Source organism: Nicotiana tabacum, chromosome 17 (genome assembly GCF_000715075.1).
Source record: "Nicotiana tabacum cultivar K326 chromosome 17, ASM71507v2, whole genome shotgun sequence".
In the NCBI taxonomy this organism is placed as follows: domain Eukaryota; kingdom Viridiplantae; phylum Streptophyta; class Magnoliopsida; order Solanales; family Solanaceae; genus Nicotiana; species Nicotiana tabacum.
The window spans coordinates 96,294,065-96,313,901 of NC_134096.1; the positions used below are offsets into that span (position 1 = coordinate 96,294,065).

The 19,837-nt window shown below is 36.7% G+C and overlaps 1 protein-coding gene and 1 non-coding gene across 2 annotated transcripts; one reads left to right on the top strand and one right to left on the bottom strand.

Annotated features, from left to right (window-relative positions):
• Positions 1-16,315: 16,315 nt before the first annotated feature.
• On the top strand, positions 16,316-19,312 carry LOC107817139 (putative NAC domain-containing protein 94). The gene is made up of 3 exons (XM_016642911.2): positions 16,316-16,767; positions 17,295-17,599; positions 17,695-19,312. The coding sequence occupies exons 1-3, from the start codon at positions 16,587-16,589 to the stop codon at positions 18,367-18,369; spliced, it is 1,161 nt and encodes a 386-aa protein (XP_016498397.2). The 5' UTR covers positions 16,316-16,586; the 3' UTR covers positions 18,370-19,312.
• On the bottom strand, positions 19,267-19,350 carry TRNAL-CAA (transfer RNA leucine (anticodon CAA)). Its single transcript has one exon. It is a non-coding gene; the product is annotated as a tRNA-Leu (tRNA).
• Positions 19,351-19,837: the final 487 nt, after the last annotated feature.

The following is a 19,837-nucleotide window of genomic DNA, read 5'->3' on the forward strand; positions in this document are numbered from 1 at the left end:
TTCCAATTACCAAGCTTGACATCTGAGCCACTGAGTCTCACATCGACATTACCAAAACATTCACAAGTCTCCATCACATTGTCCTTAGCAAATATCTTTTGGGTCCCTTTTGCCAACTCGTTCTTAAGATCAACTTCTGGAACCGAGACTGATAGCGCTGAAAACTTTGTGGTAAGTGGCCCTCCAAGGGATTCAGAAGAGTTCTCATATTCCTTTTCAACACAAATCATGCCCACCATATGCGTCTCATTATGAACATGCAATGGACTTTGGCTAGTATCCGTTGCATCTGGATTTTGCACGATAATGTCACATGCATCAATAAGCTTCTGGACTGCTCTTTTCAGAGGCCAACACTTTTCTATACTGTGCCCCGGGGCATTAGAGCAATATGCGTACCTTTGAAAATAATCAAAATTCTTTGGAAGGGGGTTCATCATTTTTATCTGATTCGGCTTCAACATGTCCAATTGCCTCAACTTTTGGAACAAACTGGCATATGATTCTCCAATAGGAGTGAAAGACTTTTCCTTTTGCTGTTGCCTTTTCATTTTGTACTCCGGCCTCGGTTGGAACCTCTTGCGGGTAGGTGGTTGACATGCTTGAGGAGGTGGGTAAAACATTTGTGGAGGTGGTGCAGGCCAATGCAAATCCTGTGGATGTGGAGCATATGGTGGTGCATTATGGATAAAGTAGTGGGAATGTGAGGTATGACTTTGGGGATTTTGTGGAGAGAAGTAGCATTGGGGAGGATTATCTGGAGTACGTGGATATTCATGGGGTCGATGTTGAGGCTGAAAGCGTTGAGCAGGAATGCCCACTGGATCTTGTCGTTGGCGGGACTCAAGAACATCTTTTCTATTTCTTTTTCTTCCCTCCAAACTTACTGAGATGTTCTAAATGTCTTCTATAGTATCTTTCAATACAGAATAGCTCATGATTTTTCCTGACTTGATCCCTTCTTCTACTATCTCCCCCATTTTTATCAGATCATTGAAAGGCTTACCTAAAGTCGGGATCAAATGTTAAAGTAGGTGAGTCCCTTATCTTGTAGGAAAAGCTTAACCATTTCTTCTTCATCAATCGGGGGACTGACCCGAGTGGCTTGTTCCCTCCATCTGAGCCCAAACTCCCTAAAACTTTCCTTGGGTTTCTTTTCCATCTTAGATAGGGAGGAACGGTTTAGGATAATATCTATATTGTATTGAAAGTGTCGAACAAAATCTTGAGTCATGTCATCCCAGGCATACCACTTACTCACATCTTGACGAGTATACCATTCCAAGGCTGCCCCACTCAAACTCTCACTGAAATACGCCATCAACAACTCATTTTTCCCGCCAACACTTCTCATTTCACTGCAATAACCCCTCAGGTGGGTCACTGGAACTCCACGCCCATCATACAAGTTAAACTTTGGTATTTTAAACCTCCGCGGGCAGATGAACATCAGGGAACATACACAAGTTATTGTAAGACATGTTAGTCTGATTTCCCATTCCTTGTATGTTCTTTAAAGACCGTTCTATGTCTTTCAACTTTCTGGATATTTCATCCCGCCCTTCTTTTCCTGCGGACTTTTCATTTTCAACATAAGGCTCATTCTGAGAGTTACGATTATACGAGTCCGGGACCTGGTGGACAACCTCTGGGAGGTAGTATTAGGCATCATGAGGTTTGAACTGGTGTTCACTGTTGGACTTGAGGAGAGGTTGTTTAGAATTTGTGATAGTGGGAATAGTGGACATGACAGGAGGGCTATTTATGGGAAATGTAGTTGGAGGACGGAAAATGGAGCTACTACGGAGGTTAGGAAAGCTATGATAAGCGGGAAAATCTGGAGAATATGGTGGATCATCTGACAATATGGTCGGGGCTTGGGTGAGGGTAGCATCTAGGAAGCTAGGTGGTGGCGGGGGTGGTGCCTTCCCAGTCATCCAAGCCTGATACATATCCGCCATGTGTTGTCTTAACATCCTTACCTCTTCAACCAACCCAGTGTCTCGTTCAAAAAATTGCTTTTGGGCACCAGTATCAACCAACTCAATTTCGTTGTCGTCCGCCATTGCCTTTCGACTTTATGTTGTAGGGAAGAGTTACCAGTTTAAGAACCACAAACGAACCACCCTTCTGCTATAATGAAGCAACAAAGAGGAACAAAATGAAGTCATCACGTTAGTGTTAGGGCATTTAACATAAGATAAGCTCACATTATGTGCAATGCACCTAGTCATAGTTAATGGTTCTAAAATGACTTCGAGGGTACGAAAGTCATAGGGCATCATCCCAATTTTCTTGTTCTAGCCTCCCACTTTTCTTTCCTCTTTAACACTCCTTGGTTTGCTCATTTTCTATCCTCTCTTTTTCTATCTGATTATCACTCTTTTCTTTCCTCATTTCTCACTTCTCATAACTTCATACTTTTTTTCTTTTTCCTTTTTTATTTCATTTCAAAAATGATTCGATCGAACCCTATGTAGGTTGCCTACGTATCATGTAGAGACATGAATCAGATCTTGCATAGTTCGGATAGATCGGGAATACAAAGTAAATAAACTAACTCTTTTTTTTTTTTGGATTAAGAAAGGGAATATTTTTTGATTATGATTTTTCTTCAGCATTTTTGCAAAGAAAGACTTCTAAAGACGAAAGATTTTTATTTTTGAATTTTTTCTGGATTTCGAAAGAAAAACTTCTAAAGAAGAAAGAAAATATTTTTGGACTTTTATTTTGAATTTATGAAAGAAATACTTCTAAAAAAGAAAATATTTTTGAATTTTGAAAGAAGAATGAAAATTTTAGTAGAAATTAAAAAGAAAATATTTTTGGATTTTTAAAAATTGGGACCGGAATCGATGAGGTTTGCCTACGTATCTCACATCCGGTGAGAATTACACCCGCATAGTTCATCCAGTTTTGACGGAACATGGGAAAATGTGACTTTTTGAAAACATTGGCTTATTTTCTTTCTTCTTTTTTTTTAAAATTTTGGCAGAGTTTCAAAAATTTTCAAAAATCTACCTCTCACTCTTGTTTTTTTTTTTTTTTTTTTTTTTTCTTATTCTAGAAGTCAGTCAACATGCAAGCCGAAATAAACAACTGTGCAAGTAGCACGTAAGATGCATCAGGATGATCTCTTTAATTTGGGTACACATGTTCTAGACGGACCCAACCCCTGTGTTGAGTCCTCAAAGTCAAAATGCACGTGATGCAAACAAACGTACCTGCTAGGGATCCGACATGAGGTTATGTTATTCTAGGTTTGAACCCTAGGGTGTATTGTTCTAGACCTGGCTTACCCGAGCGGACAACTCGAGCCGAGGGAGAGCAGCGTACCGGGAATACAGAAATTTCACCGGCTTTGTAACTTGTCCAATCATCGTTCTAAATTAGGGTATGACTCTAACAAAAAGAAGTCACACGAAGCACACACTTCCCAGAAGATTTAGAAGACTCAGAGAGAAGAAGGGTTTTCATAACAGTTTATGTGCAGCTCAAACAATATCAAAGCGGTAAAAACGACATTTAGCACATTAGGCTCAAATATTTAAAAATCAGATAATAAACCAAAACCAAGTATAACAGTTATTCTAAGCTCGAATTCTGGTCTGCGAAACCAGAGATTCTAGGTTCGATCCCCAGCAGAGTCGCTAGCAGGTTCGATCCCCAGCAGAGATTGTAAGCTCGAATTCCGGTCGCTCAACTATTAATAATTGTCCTAATTATCTGATTAATACGTATTTAAGACCTATTGTGTATTTTTACCTTTTAGCCGCTTTTAGTATCTATTAACCGCTTTTGATATTTATGGGGTTTATTTGAACAAGTCATGATGTCGCGCACTCGTTTGTTCTTGTACATATTGCAAACAACGTCACGTGAAACGCAGCCGCAGTTTACAACATGTTAATTTTATTATTATTCGAAGTTGTAGTCGAATCACGTGAAACACACACTCGAGTTGGAGATTATACATCATGACTATGCCACGGGAACCGTACCCATAGTCACGATGATTATTATGAATCGCGCCTAAAGCAAACTACAATGTAGCCTCGGCCTCCGTAAACTAAAAGAAAACAACTTCTTACCTCGAAAAAAAAAAAGACCTAAAATTTGCCATCCCGTGTATTGAAACTAACACGCTCTTATGACTAATTAATTACTCATTCACAGGAATCATACAAGAAACATTGAAGAAGAAAGTTAAAAGGGACCTGAAGTTATAGCTTTTCAATTAACGGAACTTCAGTGATTACAACAATTGAGTTAAGCCAAACAACAACAAGAAACATGAACCAACAAACTTGAACCAAAAACGGCACCTCGAGTCTCGACCCCTCAACTGATCTCCATTTCTGAAGACTGAAATTGAAGGGAAAGAACTAATTTTTTTCATTTTGTTTTTGTATTTTTCCTTTTTCTGGGATTTAAACTAAGACAAAAAAAATGGAAAGCTCTCACTGCCTCTCGATTTTTCTCTCCAAGTTTTGTCTCTCTCCCTTGCTCTCCGTTTTTTTTCCTCTATGTGTGTGTGTGCAGGCGTGCAGCTGCTTTTGAACGGAGGAGTTGGGTAGGGTTTTCATAATTGGGTATTTTATATGGAAGTTGGAAGGGATCATGACCATTGAATTAGAGGAGAATAAATGGCTAAGATTAAATCTTGCATTTTAAGTGGAGAGTGGGCTAATGAGTTGGGAATAATGGACTTTCGTCTTGCTGGACTACTAAAATCCGAAAATGAGCTCCCAATAGGTCCAAATTCAATTTTTTCTCAATGTATAAAAATAAAAATAAAAAACTACCAAAATATACTAATTAATCTTAGTTAATAAGAATAAACTATTAAAGTGAACTATATATAAAAATAAAAATAGTTTTGGTATTTTTTTAAATGTTATAAAAGGTAGAGAAAACTATGTTAAAGTAATGATAAAAATTAAAATATTATCATTATAAAATACTAATAAGCTTAAATAAATAAAAAAGGATAAAACAAAAAGATATATAATAAGATAAGAAATATTATAAAACTATTTTTTGCGTTTTTAAACTTATGTATTAAAATTAAAATTAAAAGTTGACTAAAATCCTATTAAAATAAAAATAAGTAAATATTTTTAAAATACTGCTTTTAAAAGTTGCGTGGGTCAAAAATTACGTGCTTACAATAGTAATTCAATTTTTTCTTCTGCACTTCACACTCAGTGACGTACCCAAAATTTTTCGTAAGCGGTGTCACGATTTTAAAAAGTGCACAAATAATAATTCACTATGACAACATTATATTAAAAAATATAATTAGAATCATATTAAAAGAACATAACTCAAGAATATTACTATATATGAGTCTTTATTTTTTGTAAATGCATTCAAAACAACCTCATTAGAAATAATACGAAATATTTTTTTAAATATAAACACTAGACAATTACAAAAAACTCATCATTCTTTCGATTTCGCAAATCATTTTTAATTAATTTCAATATTGAGAAAGAGAATGAAAGAAAAAAGAGAGAGAAACTTACAACAAAAGTCAAATAATGTGACTTTTTTTACTTTTTTTTTCTTCCAAAATTTCCTCCCAAATTAGGAAGATATATAATGTCTCCACACTTCCCCTCCAGCGTGACTCGAACTCAAGACCTAACGGTCATAGGTGGAGGTGCTTTACCAACTGAACAAGCATCACTTGTCAGTAAATATGACTTTTGATCCATTATTTTAGTGTTATATTAACGCTTAACAGGTTAATGGCTCAAACTCCCACATGTTTTTTATTTGTAAATGAGGCTCAAAAATTATTGTTGTATAAAATATACAAATGTGACTTCCAATCCATTACTTTAGTATTATGTTAATACTTAAGAAGCCAATGGTTCAAACCCCAACATGTTTTTTAATTGTAGATGAGGCTCAAAAATGTTAAAGCAAAAAATGAAGCTAGAGAGTGTCGAACTTGTGACCCCCCATAGGAGGCTGAAGCTCCTGACCAAATGAGTCACCCAATACTTCTTCTCAAGTGGTGTCACTTTATGGAATTTAACCTTTATTTTTCTTTTGGATTTTAATTATTTATACAATTTAATAAAAAAATTCGATCAAGCGGTGTCACGTGACACCGCTTGGACTAAGGTGGATCCGCCCCTGCTTAATAGACAAATAATAATTTTATTATTACATCTTGTGCATCCACTACCACTTACACATACAACAGAAATAATGTGCAGTCCATTATAGAGACTACTGTTTCTAACAATAAAAATAAATGTTCTATTTCAAATGCTTCTTCTTCTTCTGAAAACCATAAAGATTGTAGTTTTGTTTCAAATACATCTTCTTCTGGGAAATATAATGTAGATATTTTGTGGTATAATAGATTTGGCCATGTGCCTTTTGTCAAAATGAGGGACATCTCAGCCATTCCAACTACCTTTCCACAAAAACAACCAGTTTTCTGCCATATATGTCAAATGGCCAGTCAAAGAAGATCCCCATTTTCACAAAATACCACAAACACTCTTAGAACCTATGAGCTGTTGCATGTAGATCTTTGGGTCCTTATCACATTCCAACTCATGATGGATATAAGTATTTCACTACCCTTGTAGATGATTACAGTAGGTCTATATGGACACATCTTTTGACGTGCAAGAGCAATAACTTGCATGTCATCAAAGCCTTTGTTGCCATGGTAGAAAATCAGTTTAAGACTACCATCAAAACAATTAGAACAGACAGTGGACTAGAGTTTGTTAATATTGCCAGCACCATGTTTTTCCAAAATAAAGGAATCATACACAAAAAACCTTGTCCTTATACACCACAACAAAATGGCATAGTTGAGAGAAAACACAAGTATCTCCTTGAAACAACTAGAGCATTATTGTATCAATCCAAACTGCCTTTACAATATTGGGGTGAATGTATCCTCATCTGTCACGATCCAAAATCCGACTAGTCGTGATGGCACCTAACCCAACCCGCTAGGTAAGCCAATTAACCACTAATCTATTCCAGTAATAATTAATAAAGCAATTAAGTAAAGACATATCTGAATCTAATACATTCCCCAAGAACTGGTAGTACAAATCATGAGCTTCTAAGAATAGAGTTTACAAAGCTGAAATGAATTAAGTACATAGTATGTTTGAAAAGCACATAAACAGAGTTTCATAGACTTAAAGCTACCACGAACAAGGGGCAGCTACAACCGAGACGTACGTACATCTTCGATCCAGCCCCCATCGAACACAACAACATCAGCAACCAATATCTGCACGCAAGGTGCAGAAGTGTAGTATGAGTACAATCGACTTCGTGTACTCAATAAGTAACAAACCTAACCTTAGATTGAAAGTAGTGACAAACTAACAAAAAGGGGTCGGGTCCAACACCAATATTCCAAAATAGTTCATAACAGCATAGTACAAGTAACAAACGAGTATCTCATAAATAAAAGGGCTCAGTTCGTTCACAGTTCCAGAAAAATAGGCATTTCTTTTCAAGTATCTCAGTGAAAATCTAAATCTTTTATCGAAAAGCCAATATACGAGTAAGTTAAAATCTGTAATTTTTTCCAAAACTCCTTTCAACAAATAGTAAGATGTTTCATTTTCACATAGCATAAGGAAGGTATTTCTCTATGCCTACATGTCAAGATACGGGTAAAATCATAAATATCCCTAAAACTGGGTAGCAAAAGGAAATGCACCTCTATGCATGTATCTCAAGTACGCATGTCAAATGCAATGCATCTCAATGATGAGCACATGTACTAGAACTCTCAGAGTACTCAATCTCACTGTCTCACATCCTCTCTCACTATGCTCAATGCTCAGCACACTCTTATCCTCAGTTCTCAATTCATATACTTCACATGATAATCGAATCAATAAATATATATACCACTGCGTCGTGCAGCCCGATCCGTATATTGCTGTGGCGTACAGCCCGATCCATAATAATAATAGTCGACTGCGCTCACTGGGGTTGTGCAGACTCCGGAGGGGCTCCTTCAGCCCAAGCGCTATATTGATGCGGCGTGCAACCCGATCCAATATTGTTGCAGCATGCAACCCGATCCAATATTGTTGCGGCGTGTAACCCGCAATAATATTATTGCGGAGTTGTTGCAGAGTGCAACCCGATCCATATAAAATATAATCAGTATAATATGTTGCGGCGTGCAGCTCGATACCAAAATGTCACTCTCACTCAGGTCTCGGCCTCACTCAGTCATCAATCACTCCAGTCTCACTCACGGGCTCACAATGTCAGGAAACTAGCCCAACAATAATGATATAATGTATCAATAAATAATATCTGAGACTGAGATATGGTATGAATAAATGGATATGACTGGTATGAAATATCAATGAAATCAGTGAGATGACAGTAAGAAACAACCACTATGGGTCCAAACAGTATCGACAAAATGCCTAAATATGATATCTAGCATGATCGACACCTCAATTACATTATCACATGGTGAAAACACGGATATCAAAAAAATAGGACCACTATACAGTGCCATAGAAACAATTGAGTCCCAATTCACATGGTTCACGCCCACACGCCCGTCACCTAGCATGTGTGTCACCTCAATACCAATCACATAACATGGATTATGGGGTTTCATATCCTCAGCACTAAGATTAGAAGAGTTACTTACCTCGAACAAGTCAATACCAATGCCGAGCAAGCCAAGTGGTGCTCCAAAGATGCCATCCCGCACGTTCCGACCTCTGAACGGCTCGAAACTAATCAAAAATAACTCAAATACATCAAACAATGCTAAAGGAACCAATCCCGATCGAAAAGATCAAATCTTGAATCTAAAGCCCAAAATCGACCAAAAATCACACCATGGGCCCAGCCTCGGAACCCGATAAAACTCACAAAATTTGACAACACATTCAATTATGAGTCTAACCATACTAGTTTCACTCAAATCCGACTCCAATTCGATATTCAAAACTCAAAAATTCACATTATAAAACTTTAGGCCAAAACCTCCAATTTTCTCTTTAAAATTCATCAACCAAAAGTTAAAATCGAAGATAGATTCATGGAATATAACCAAAACCGAGTAGAGAACACTTACCCAAATTCATATGATAAAAATTGCTCCAAACATTGCCTCAATCCGAGCTTGAAAATGTAAAAATGAAGCCAAAACCGCGAACCCTTGTATATAACATTCTTCCCAGCACATCCGCATTTGCGTAAAATTCTTCGCACCTGCGACTACCGCTTTTGCGGAAACACCTAGCACTTGCGCTGCCCGGCTTCCTTACCATTTCTGCTTCTCTGACTCGCTGCCCGCATCTGCGCCATCGCAGGTGTGAAAATCACATCGCACCTGCGACCTCTGCTGACACCCTCTAACTCTGCACCTGCGACATCACATATGCGCCGAAATATCCGCTTGTGCAGTCTTCCTGACCCAGTACTATTCTCGCATATGCGACGCCTTTGTCGCTTCTGCATCCATCGCACCTGCGCAAACCAACCGCAGGTGCGATCATACCAGAACTAGCAACCTCCAGCTTTGCACATGAAGTGAAAATGATCTGAACCTCGTCCAAAACTCATCCGGGCAACTCGGGACCCCGTCCGAATATACTAACAAGCCCAATAACATAACACATATCTACTCGAGGCCTCAAATCACGCATAACCATATCGAAACGACGAATCGCACCTCAAATCGAAATCTATGAACTTTGAAACTTCAACTTCAATAACTTGTGCCGAAACATAGCAAATCAATCCGGAATGACTTCAAATTTTGCGCACAAGTCTCAAATTACATAACGAAGCTATTTCAAATCCCGGAATCATAATCCGAATCCGATATCAAAAAGTCCACTCACGGTCAAACTTTTTAAATTTTTAACTTTCACCATTTCGATCCAAATTCAACTACGGACCTCCGAATCACAATTCTGACTTGCTCCTAAGTCCGAAATCACCCAACGGAGCTAATGAAACAATCAAAACTCTATTTTGGGTTCAAATTCACAAAAAGTCAAACTTGGTTGACTATTTCAAATTTAAAGCTTCTAGCTGAGAATCATTCTTTCAAATCAATTCCGATTAACCTGAAAACCAAAACCGACGATTCACATAAGTCATATTACATCATACAGAGTTACTCATACCCTCAAACAACCGAGCGAAGTGTAAATGCTCAAAACGACCGATCGGATCGTTATATCACCTTAACTTACTTAATAAATAGGCCGCCATCATCCCCTATCAAAAACAAGTGCCCATATGAACTACTCTACCAAAAATGGCCACTTTATTCACACACTAGGAGCTTTGGTTGTCTTTGCTTCCCAGTCACACTCAAGACTCACAAAGGTAAGTTTGAACCTTGATCAACACCACATGGGATACCCTTTTGGGACAAAAGGGTATAATGTATTAAATCTTCCCACAAAAAGGATGCATGTTTCAAGAGATGTATTATTTCATAAAAATATCTTTCTATTTGGCTTGAAATTAAATTTTGATAATTTGTCTTCTTGTTTTGATGTTTCATCCTTTCCTTTACCTCAAATGCATTTAAATGTAGAAAATAATGTATCAACAGACCTAAGTTCAAATGATTTTGTTACATCTTCCACTGCATCACCTCACAGTCACAATATAGTGTCACCAATACCTGTGTCAGGGCATTATGATTCTGGGGGTCATCATGATATAACTGAACACGGTATCCCATTTCCACAACTCTAGGATCAGGACAATCCACATAGTCCTAGCAGCTCATACAGTCCATATAGTACTAGCAGTTCATATGGTTCTAATAAAAGTATTCCAGCCCCAACTCCAGAAAACAACAGACCATCTTGAGTTCACAAACTCCCCACTTATTTGAGAGACTATATATACACACTCCCAACCCAACCTGATAATACTTCACTTCATGATGAACAAAGCACAAGTTATGTTCTCTTTCTTTCAATGCCTTTATCCCTAATATTCAGCTCACTGACCTTATAGCCTTAGCCACTAATAGTCAACATTTGATAAAAAATGTGTCACTAGACATAGAACCAGGTTCATATGAGGAGGCAGCTGCAATACCTGCCTGGCAAGAAGCAATGACTCAAGAATTTGAGGCACTACATGCCAATAATACTTGGGATTTGGTACCATTTCCAGTTGGAAAAAATGCCATAGGGTGCAAGTGGGAATACAAAATAAAACACAAAGCAGATAGGGGTGTGGAAAGGTTTAAAGCTAGGTTGGTTGTGAAAGGTTATACTCAACAAAGCTGGAGTGGACTACACTGAGATCTTTTCACCTGTTGTAAAGATGAAAACAGTGAGAATTTTAATTGGGGTAGCAATTAAGAAAGGATGGGAAATGTTCCCATTAGATGTGAACAATGCATTCCTCTATGGAGAATTATATGAGGAGGTGTAGATGGAAGTACCACGAGGCTTACTTGTGGAGAAATCTGGGATAGCGTGCAAGTTAAACAAATCCTTGTATGGATTAAAGCAAGCTAGTAGACAGTGGTATGCCAAGTTGACAGAAACTCTTTGTTCTAGAGGTTATATGCACTCTATGTTTGATTACTCCATGTTCTACAAAGGTAAATGGGACTTAGTGACTTTTGTAGTTGTGTATATAGATGATGTTATCATCATATGAGCTCACTTGGAAGAAATCAATAGCTTGAAGAGGTTCATGCATGAAACTTTCAGAATAAAAGACTTGGGCAGACTTCACTACTTCCTAGGGTTGGAGATACTTTACAAAGGGGATGGAGTCCTGATCACACAAAAGGAAGTTCACTCAGAAACTTCTAAAGGAGTTTGACTGTGTAGGGTGTTCTGTTGTGACCTCACCTCTTGTTTTATCAGTAAAATTGAAAGCAGGAGAAGGCACACTACTTCCAGATCCTAGTTATTATAGGAAATTAATTGGAAAATTGAACTTTCTTACAGGAACTAGGCCTGACATAGCTTATAGTGTTTAACATTTGAGCCAATACATGCAAAGTCCTAGAGACAATCACTTAAAGGCAGATGTACATGTGCTGAGATATCTGAAGAGGAACCTATCTTTGGGCATCTTCCTATCCAATAACAGAGATTACAGAGTAAGAGCCTTTTGTGACTCTGATTGGGCTGCTTGCCCTGAAACTAAGAAATATATTTGTGGTTACATAGTGTTACTTGGTGATACTCCAATCAGTTAGAAATCAAAGAAACAATCTACTATATCCTTGTCTTCAGCAGAAGCTGTGTATAGAGCAGTCAGAAAAGTAGTTGGAGAACTTGTATGGCTTGCACGACTGCTTGAGTAGTTCACAATACCTCTTTCCCTATCCATACCTGTCTTTTATGACAGCCAGTCAGCACTGCACATTGCAAATAATCCAGTGTTCCATGAGCAGACCAAGCATATAAAAGTGGACTGTCATTTTATAAGAGATAAGCTTCAAAATGGTCTGATTTCACTACATTACATCCCTACTTAGGAACAGCTTGCAAATATCTTTGCTAAATCCTTACCAGGGAACAAACACCCTATTTTACTTAGCAAGTTGGATGCGAGATCCCCACCTCCAAATTGGGGAGAGGGGGGAATGTTGAAATTATTTAGTAGTTAGTCATCTTGTATTCTTCTATATAGGCTATTTTTGCAATCAGTTAGGCTAATTGTGTAATGAAGCAGTTAGGGTGTTAGTCAGTGGAGGTTGGAGCTGGTAACAATTATACACATGTATAAATATTTTGTATAAATATTTTTGGCAACTAAGCAAATTTCATTTCTGCTTCACTCAGCTTTTCGAAACTTCTCAGTGTGGGTGTTTTCCCTTTTCCTCCATTGGAGCTCAATTTGAGCTCGATTACACTGTTAATTCTCAACATTTTGTCAGCATTAATTGTAATTGTTTTTTAAAATGTGAAACACATGTGTTTATATATAATTACACACAAAAAGAGGCCCTTTATCTTTGGTTACAAGAGCTTTGACCTATTCCTTAATTGGAAATTGAAATTAACGAGAGCTATAAACGTTAAAGGGTTGCATTGAAGAATGAACAATATTTACTATGGATTGCTTATTTATTAATTATCTGCTCTCCAGCCAGCAGACATTTGGTTAGCAATCTAATGCAAAAGCTCCACCAAGCGTTTTCTATATTAAGTTATGCATTATTCGTTTTCACTTGATAAACCAGCAAAATGCCCCATGTTATAGCAAGATTTTGGACCACAATTATCATGATATAAGGCTTATATATTGATAAATGATTGAGTTCTTACACTACAACGTCACAATTGCCATCAGTTTACATATGCAACTATGAAAAAGTCATTTTCAAACTTAAGTAATATTTTATCAAAGTGTGCATACATTTTGAAGATGTGATGTATTTCTTTCAAGCATTTAATTATGTTACATATTCATCGTCGACGTTGCAGAGGAGTGCATGAAAGAAATTTCCAACATTTTATATACTCCTACCTTTTATGGGAAAACAACGAGTTTTCCACTTATATTTCAGGGTTTATAAATCTCATATAAAAGTCACAACAGAAATGGGCCCAAACTACCCTTGCAGTATCGGATTTGGTATAAAAATACCCCTCCGTCCACCTATATGAATAAAAATGTCTACAGTTTTTTTTTTTGGCTCAAGTTTGACCTTAAAACTAACGGTCCCTGAAAATAAAATAATTGAATATTTATTTTTTACGTGGCGTAAAATAATTGGCCCAAAATTAAGCCCTTCCCATTTTGTTTTTTAAAAACCCACTCATAACTTGATTTTGACTCACCCGCCTAAGAAAGGGCTAAACAGTTAAACTTGTCTTGCCCTATTCATATCTCCCTTTCTCTTATGAAGATGAACATGCAGTGATGCAACAAAAATTTTACTTCAATTATAATCCAAAATAACTCTTTTACTTCAATTTTGCGGACTTATGCAACAAATTCTTCAAACAAGAAGTGATGTGTTATGTCCCTTGCCTCAATTGTGGTTGTTAATTGAAGAAAATTTTTCTATGTAAGAAAGCTTCAAAGAGAGTCAAAAATTCAATGCAGTGAGTCTTTATAATGTCTTATATGTGATGATTGTTTTGCCGGTATAGCCTATCTATATGACTGGAACTATTAATAATAGAGATTTTTTAACCCTTGAAGAGGAGAATCCATTGTTCTTCTTTGCCGATTCTACTTTTCTCTGATTCTTCTGATTCCAATAAGAATTAATTTGGGAAGATAATGTATGTAATTGTGTGTGTCGGTGACATAACGGGAGAGCGAAGACAAGCAAAATTGAAAGAAAAATACAAAATAGGAGGTTCTGCCGGTAATATCGCCAGAGCCGAAGGTGGCGGCTGAAATTTAAGCAGAAGACGAGTTTGTTAAAAAACATTTGGGGTGGGTCATTAATGGGGCAGGTGGGTTTGTGTATCTGGGATGGGGTTTAAGTTAGGCCATTAAAGTGCTAATATGTGGATAATAAATATACTTTTTTTATTTAAAAGAAAGAGCCGTCAGAAATAGGGGTAAGGTTGAGCCAGAAAAATAACGACAGGGGTATTTTTATTTAAATAGGTGGACGGATGATATTTTTGTACCAAATCCAATACTTTACGGTTAATTTTCACCCTTTTCCGAAGTCCCAAATATTAGTTGTTTTGAGTTTTGACAACCTGCACTTATTATTTCAGGACAAAAACATGTATTATGATTTTTCCGAATTCACCCTTACTGCTTCAATTAGTGATGTGTTAATTAAGGGCAATGAAATTCATAAAGGGCAGCAAAAGCGAATACTCTTGTAATTAAGATTATTAAACGTCTTACTTAAGCAGTGCAAAAATCTCAAAGATAATAGTATATGAATAGTAGGTATAAAACACTGCACAAAATCATCAAATTACTATAACCTGCTTCTATTTGACAGCATCTTCCATTTTCTTGCACTTGTGTTCTTTTTTCTTCTTTCGCTTTTCGAGTTAATTTCTTATTCTTTTTGTTGCATTTTGTGATCTCCTAGTCTTTTTTTTTTTTTTTTTTTTTGGCAATAATAGAAATAAGTGATCATTACAGAAGCAGTCAAACAGCAAGTCAACTCTAGTAGGTAAGCTGCTCGTGGCTTACAGTTTGGTGAACTGCAATATTTACCCATTAATTAGCTTCATTGGATTTGGGTGCACATGCTCACCACTTAGACGCTGGTAGTAAAACAATATGTGGTTAACCTAGTCTTGCATTATACTCAACCTTCTCCAAATTCCAACCTAAATCAATGCACTGACGTAAATTTCCAGATCCATCAATCTTCTGATGATACATAATTTCCCCCTTTCTTTTACCATCTTAACCTCTTTTACTGCTCCAAAGTAAGATACTTTATGGTAAATTAAGCCAAAGTCTCATGTTATTGAAGAATTACGTTGTATTCTCTGTCACTTATCCTAGAAAAAATTTTCTTGATATTATGTTAACATCTTGCATTGCACGTAAATTCAATGGTCTTGTAACCAAGTGGGAATTATAAGGTTGTAATGAAAATTAGACCAAATAAATGGATCAATTAAAAGACAAAAGTGACAAGACAAACACTTAAGACAACATCTTATGAGTGTTTCCTTATCCAACTAGCGACTTTATTACTCCTTCCGTCCCAAATTAATTTGTTATGTTTCACTTTTCGAGAGTCAAAGTATGTGAACTTTGACTTATATTTTAAAATATATTTTTCATCGTATTAACATGAGAAAAATATTTAGCAAAAAAAAGACATGAGAAAAATTGCAACTTGTAGTAATTTTCGTATAGTTTTTGAACAAATATTGAGTTAATCTAATTCAATATAACTTCGAAAATTAATCAAATTGACTCTTGAGAAGTGAAACATTACAACTAATATGTGACAAGGGAGTAGTTCCAAATTGAGAGGGGTTAAGTGCCTTATTTACTGTAAGTATTTTCAAAACCTTGTTTAATGAATATCTACGAATCCAAAATATTAAATGAGGTAGGTCACATGGTCGTAGGTCGCAGAAAGAATAAAAATATGGAAGTATAGAAGCTTTCATCAGAGAATAGAAACTGCCATTTTTAGAACCAATTGCCTAAAAGTCATATTTTAATCAGAGGAACTTCCAGATGATGTACACAAAACGTTGGCAAACGTTAATCAGAGCGCATCCTAAACAAAAAACTATTCAAACTCAAAACATATTAAAAATATTGTGCACTAATTTCATTAGAAGATTGCCTTGTCATTTTGTTTTGATTGCCATAACTCAAAATAATATATAAGAGGTAGCCAACAATAGCACATCATGGAAGGTGTGAAAAACATATCTCCATACACACTAACTCTTTAGTCTCGTTGAGATCATTAATTTGGATTTAAACAACTCTATAGCCTTCATTTTGGTCCCAAGTTTGCAGTTTTTAAGGGACAATATAATATGGCCTCAAACTATGTCACTGTGTTCTAAGCTGCTATTCCAATCAAAACTTTGCCCTGAAACTTTTACTAGAGAATTACATTCTTGATTTGCACTGAGACTTTTACTAGAGAAACTATGGATAACAAAAGTGATGTGGAAAAGCTTGATGAAGCGATACTACCTGGTTTTCGATTTCATCCGACAGATGAAGAGTTAGTTGGATTCTATCTAAAGAGAAAGATTCAGCAGAGATCACTTCCTATTGAGCTCATCAAACAAGTGGATATATATAAATATGATCCATGGGATCTTCCAAGTAAGAAAGATTATTCCTCTTCATCTCATTTCCAGACTCTTTAGGTTCTTTTTCCATTTCTAATTTCTTCACGAAAGGAAACCATCCTTCCTTTCGTAATAGTAAAAAAAGATTTAACTAGTGTACACTGACGTATTGTAGGAAGTAAATTTTCTTATTTTCAGGCTACTAATCCAACTTTTGTGAAGGGTTACTTATGGTTATCTTTAGGTCGTCCGATAGTGTATAGAAGTTAAACTCAAAAAGAACCAAGAAAACTTCTTGACCATTTTAAAACATGCAGTAGCTATCTTCTGCAATCACATAATATGCATCAGGGTTGATCTATGTTTATGCATATTTGGAGCATTAATTTGTCTGGTTTTGAAAAAAAAGAAGAATGTTTTAAACTATATGTTTGTTTCCTTTCAGAAAATCAATATAAATCTCTGACTTAGAGAAGATGTCACACTATTTTTGTTTGCATTTCATTCTAACAAGTTATGAACCAGACTCTAATATTTTCTTGACTTCCCGTTTTTGTCCAGGGCTAGCATCTACGGGGGAGAAAGAGTGGTATTTTTACTGTCCAAGGGACCGTAAGTACAGGAACAGCGCCCGTCCAAACCGTGTTACAGGAGCTGGTTTTTGGAAGGCTACTGGAACTGACAGACCAATATATTCCTCTGATAGCACCAAATGCATCGGTTTGAAGAAGTCCTTAGTCTTCTACAGAGGTAGAGCCGCTAGAGGCATAAAAACTGACTGGATGATGCACGAGTTTCGCCTTCCTACAACTACTATCGACTCAGCACCACCTAGGAAATTCTTAGATAAGAATTTTCCACCAAATGTAGGTCCATATTACAGCTTAATTATTCTCCTTATTATCCATTTTAGACTTTGTTACCTTAGTTTAAATCGCTATGTTCAACTTGGCTCCTGCAGGATTCGTGGGCTATCTGCAGGATATTCAAGAAAACCAACTCAATAGCAAATAGAGCTCTTTCTTACCCTTGGATAAATCCGTTATCTGATGTAGCATCTCCAGAGGTGTTCAATCAAAGTACAACTGTTCATTTCAGCGCGGAGAATATCTCTTCTTTAACTGAAACTGGATCACTTCTCCACTTATCCAGTACCAATGACTTACTACAAGGAGCCTCAAATGTCCCTTCATATAAAACCCTCAATACTATGGTTTCAAGACCATCTTTTCTTTCAAGTCCTAGTACAGAAGTTCCTTGTAACTTCATGTTTTCGTCCCCTGAGGTTTCCATGTTTTTCAACACACCCCCCGCTTTAAAAAATGCTGACATAAAGACCTCTGAGACTATTGATTTTGAAGGTTCAAATCAACAGATGAACAGCTTCTCAATTAGTTCATCACAAGAGATGCAAAGAAGTATAGGAATGGAAGATGATGAGGCAGGATTAAGGAGTAATCAAGATTCAACAAATGATAATACTACTCAATGGGAAAACATCAGATCAATTGGATTTCCTTTCAGTTTGACAACTAGTTTGGCTGATGAATGGAAGCCTAGTTTGAGTTGGGATTCTCCTTCATGTCCTAGTGAGATATCCACCACTTACGACTCAACAAACAAATGCTACACCTAGTTCTACACCCAAACAGAGAACCTCCTGGCTTTATGTACAACTAGTTCCTCTTTATTTATCCGAATTAGTCTGTTTCAGATACAGGACGCCAAAAGAAAAAAATGGAAGAAAACCTAGTCATAGCACTCAAAAACAGTGATATCCTGTCAAAAGTTATTGTACAGCTTTGTGTTTTATTTTCACTCTTTTGGCTTTCTTCAAATTTAAACATAATATGTTTGGATAATTTTTTCGTGTTTCCTCAGTCTTTATTAGGTACTAGAGTATGTTTTGCTACATGTTTTTCCTTTCTCAAGTTGGACTTTTCTCTTTCATTTTTTTTCACGCTGTTTGAGACCTAACAGGTTACAGGCTAACACTACTTTGGCATACATACACCATATACTACTTGTTGACATAGTGATGGTTTTGGAACTCTCTAAAACTTGAATTCTACATTGATTTTTAAGATCTGTTCTAGTTTGTTCTCAAGGAAAAAGAAGTTTTCTTTTACTAATTTGAGAAGCTGTTACCTAAGAAAGGTCGCGTACAAATTGGATAAATAGCAAGTTAGATCAACTTCAAACTGTAATAAGATTGAATCAAACTTAATCCTTTTCATAGAATTACAAAGATGAAACTAATATTTCTTAATTATGTGAGCATCTAAAAAGATTTAGAGGTGCTTTTGTTCAGTCCAGGGACCAACACCATGCCTAAGGGCATACGCAGATAAGCAATTAGTTGAATTAATGACGTTTAAACTACACTTTCACCTGAGCGATTTGCCCCGGCGTTTTTCTTCGCCGATCGCCCTGCTTTCTTCCCTGCTGCTTCCATTTCATTAGACCTTACTTGACCTAAGGAATTGTTTTTTTTTAAAACAAAAAAAGAAATTGTTAAAAGGTAAAATGAAATTGTCAGAAGTGGGATTTGATCCCACGCCCTCTCACGAGGACCAGAACTTGAGTCTGGCACCTTAGACCACTCGGCCATCCTGACAATAGATAAACACATTCAACAACCCAAAAGTCTTCTCGTTCGATTTTCGCCACAAGGCTCAAATTATAACGCATAATGTGTGCAAATACCCAACAAATCACAACCCATACTAGCTTAGAAGAGTAACACACATAACATATCAGAACACGAACAAGCTCCACTCTAACCGAATGACACATTCCCTAACAATAGTAGTGTTGAGTCAACAAATCTGACCTGACGTAGAACGCACATCCTCATTATGCCTACCAATGATCCCACAAATCAACTCCGATCATCTACAATTAGATAAATAACCTTCCAAAAGTCCACATAACCTAACCGTAACACATACTATAAGTTTTCTAACTGGGACCAAATTTTTCATAGTGCACAACTAAGGAATAATCCACCTCTGAGACTCTCAATCTCCAAACCACAAGAATACAAAAATCTCCATATCTGATCCCAACTGGACCACTAAAGTGACTGACACATACACAAGCAT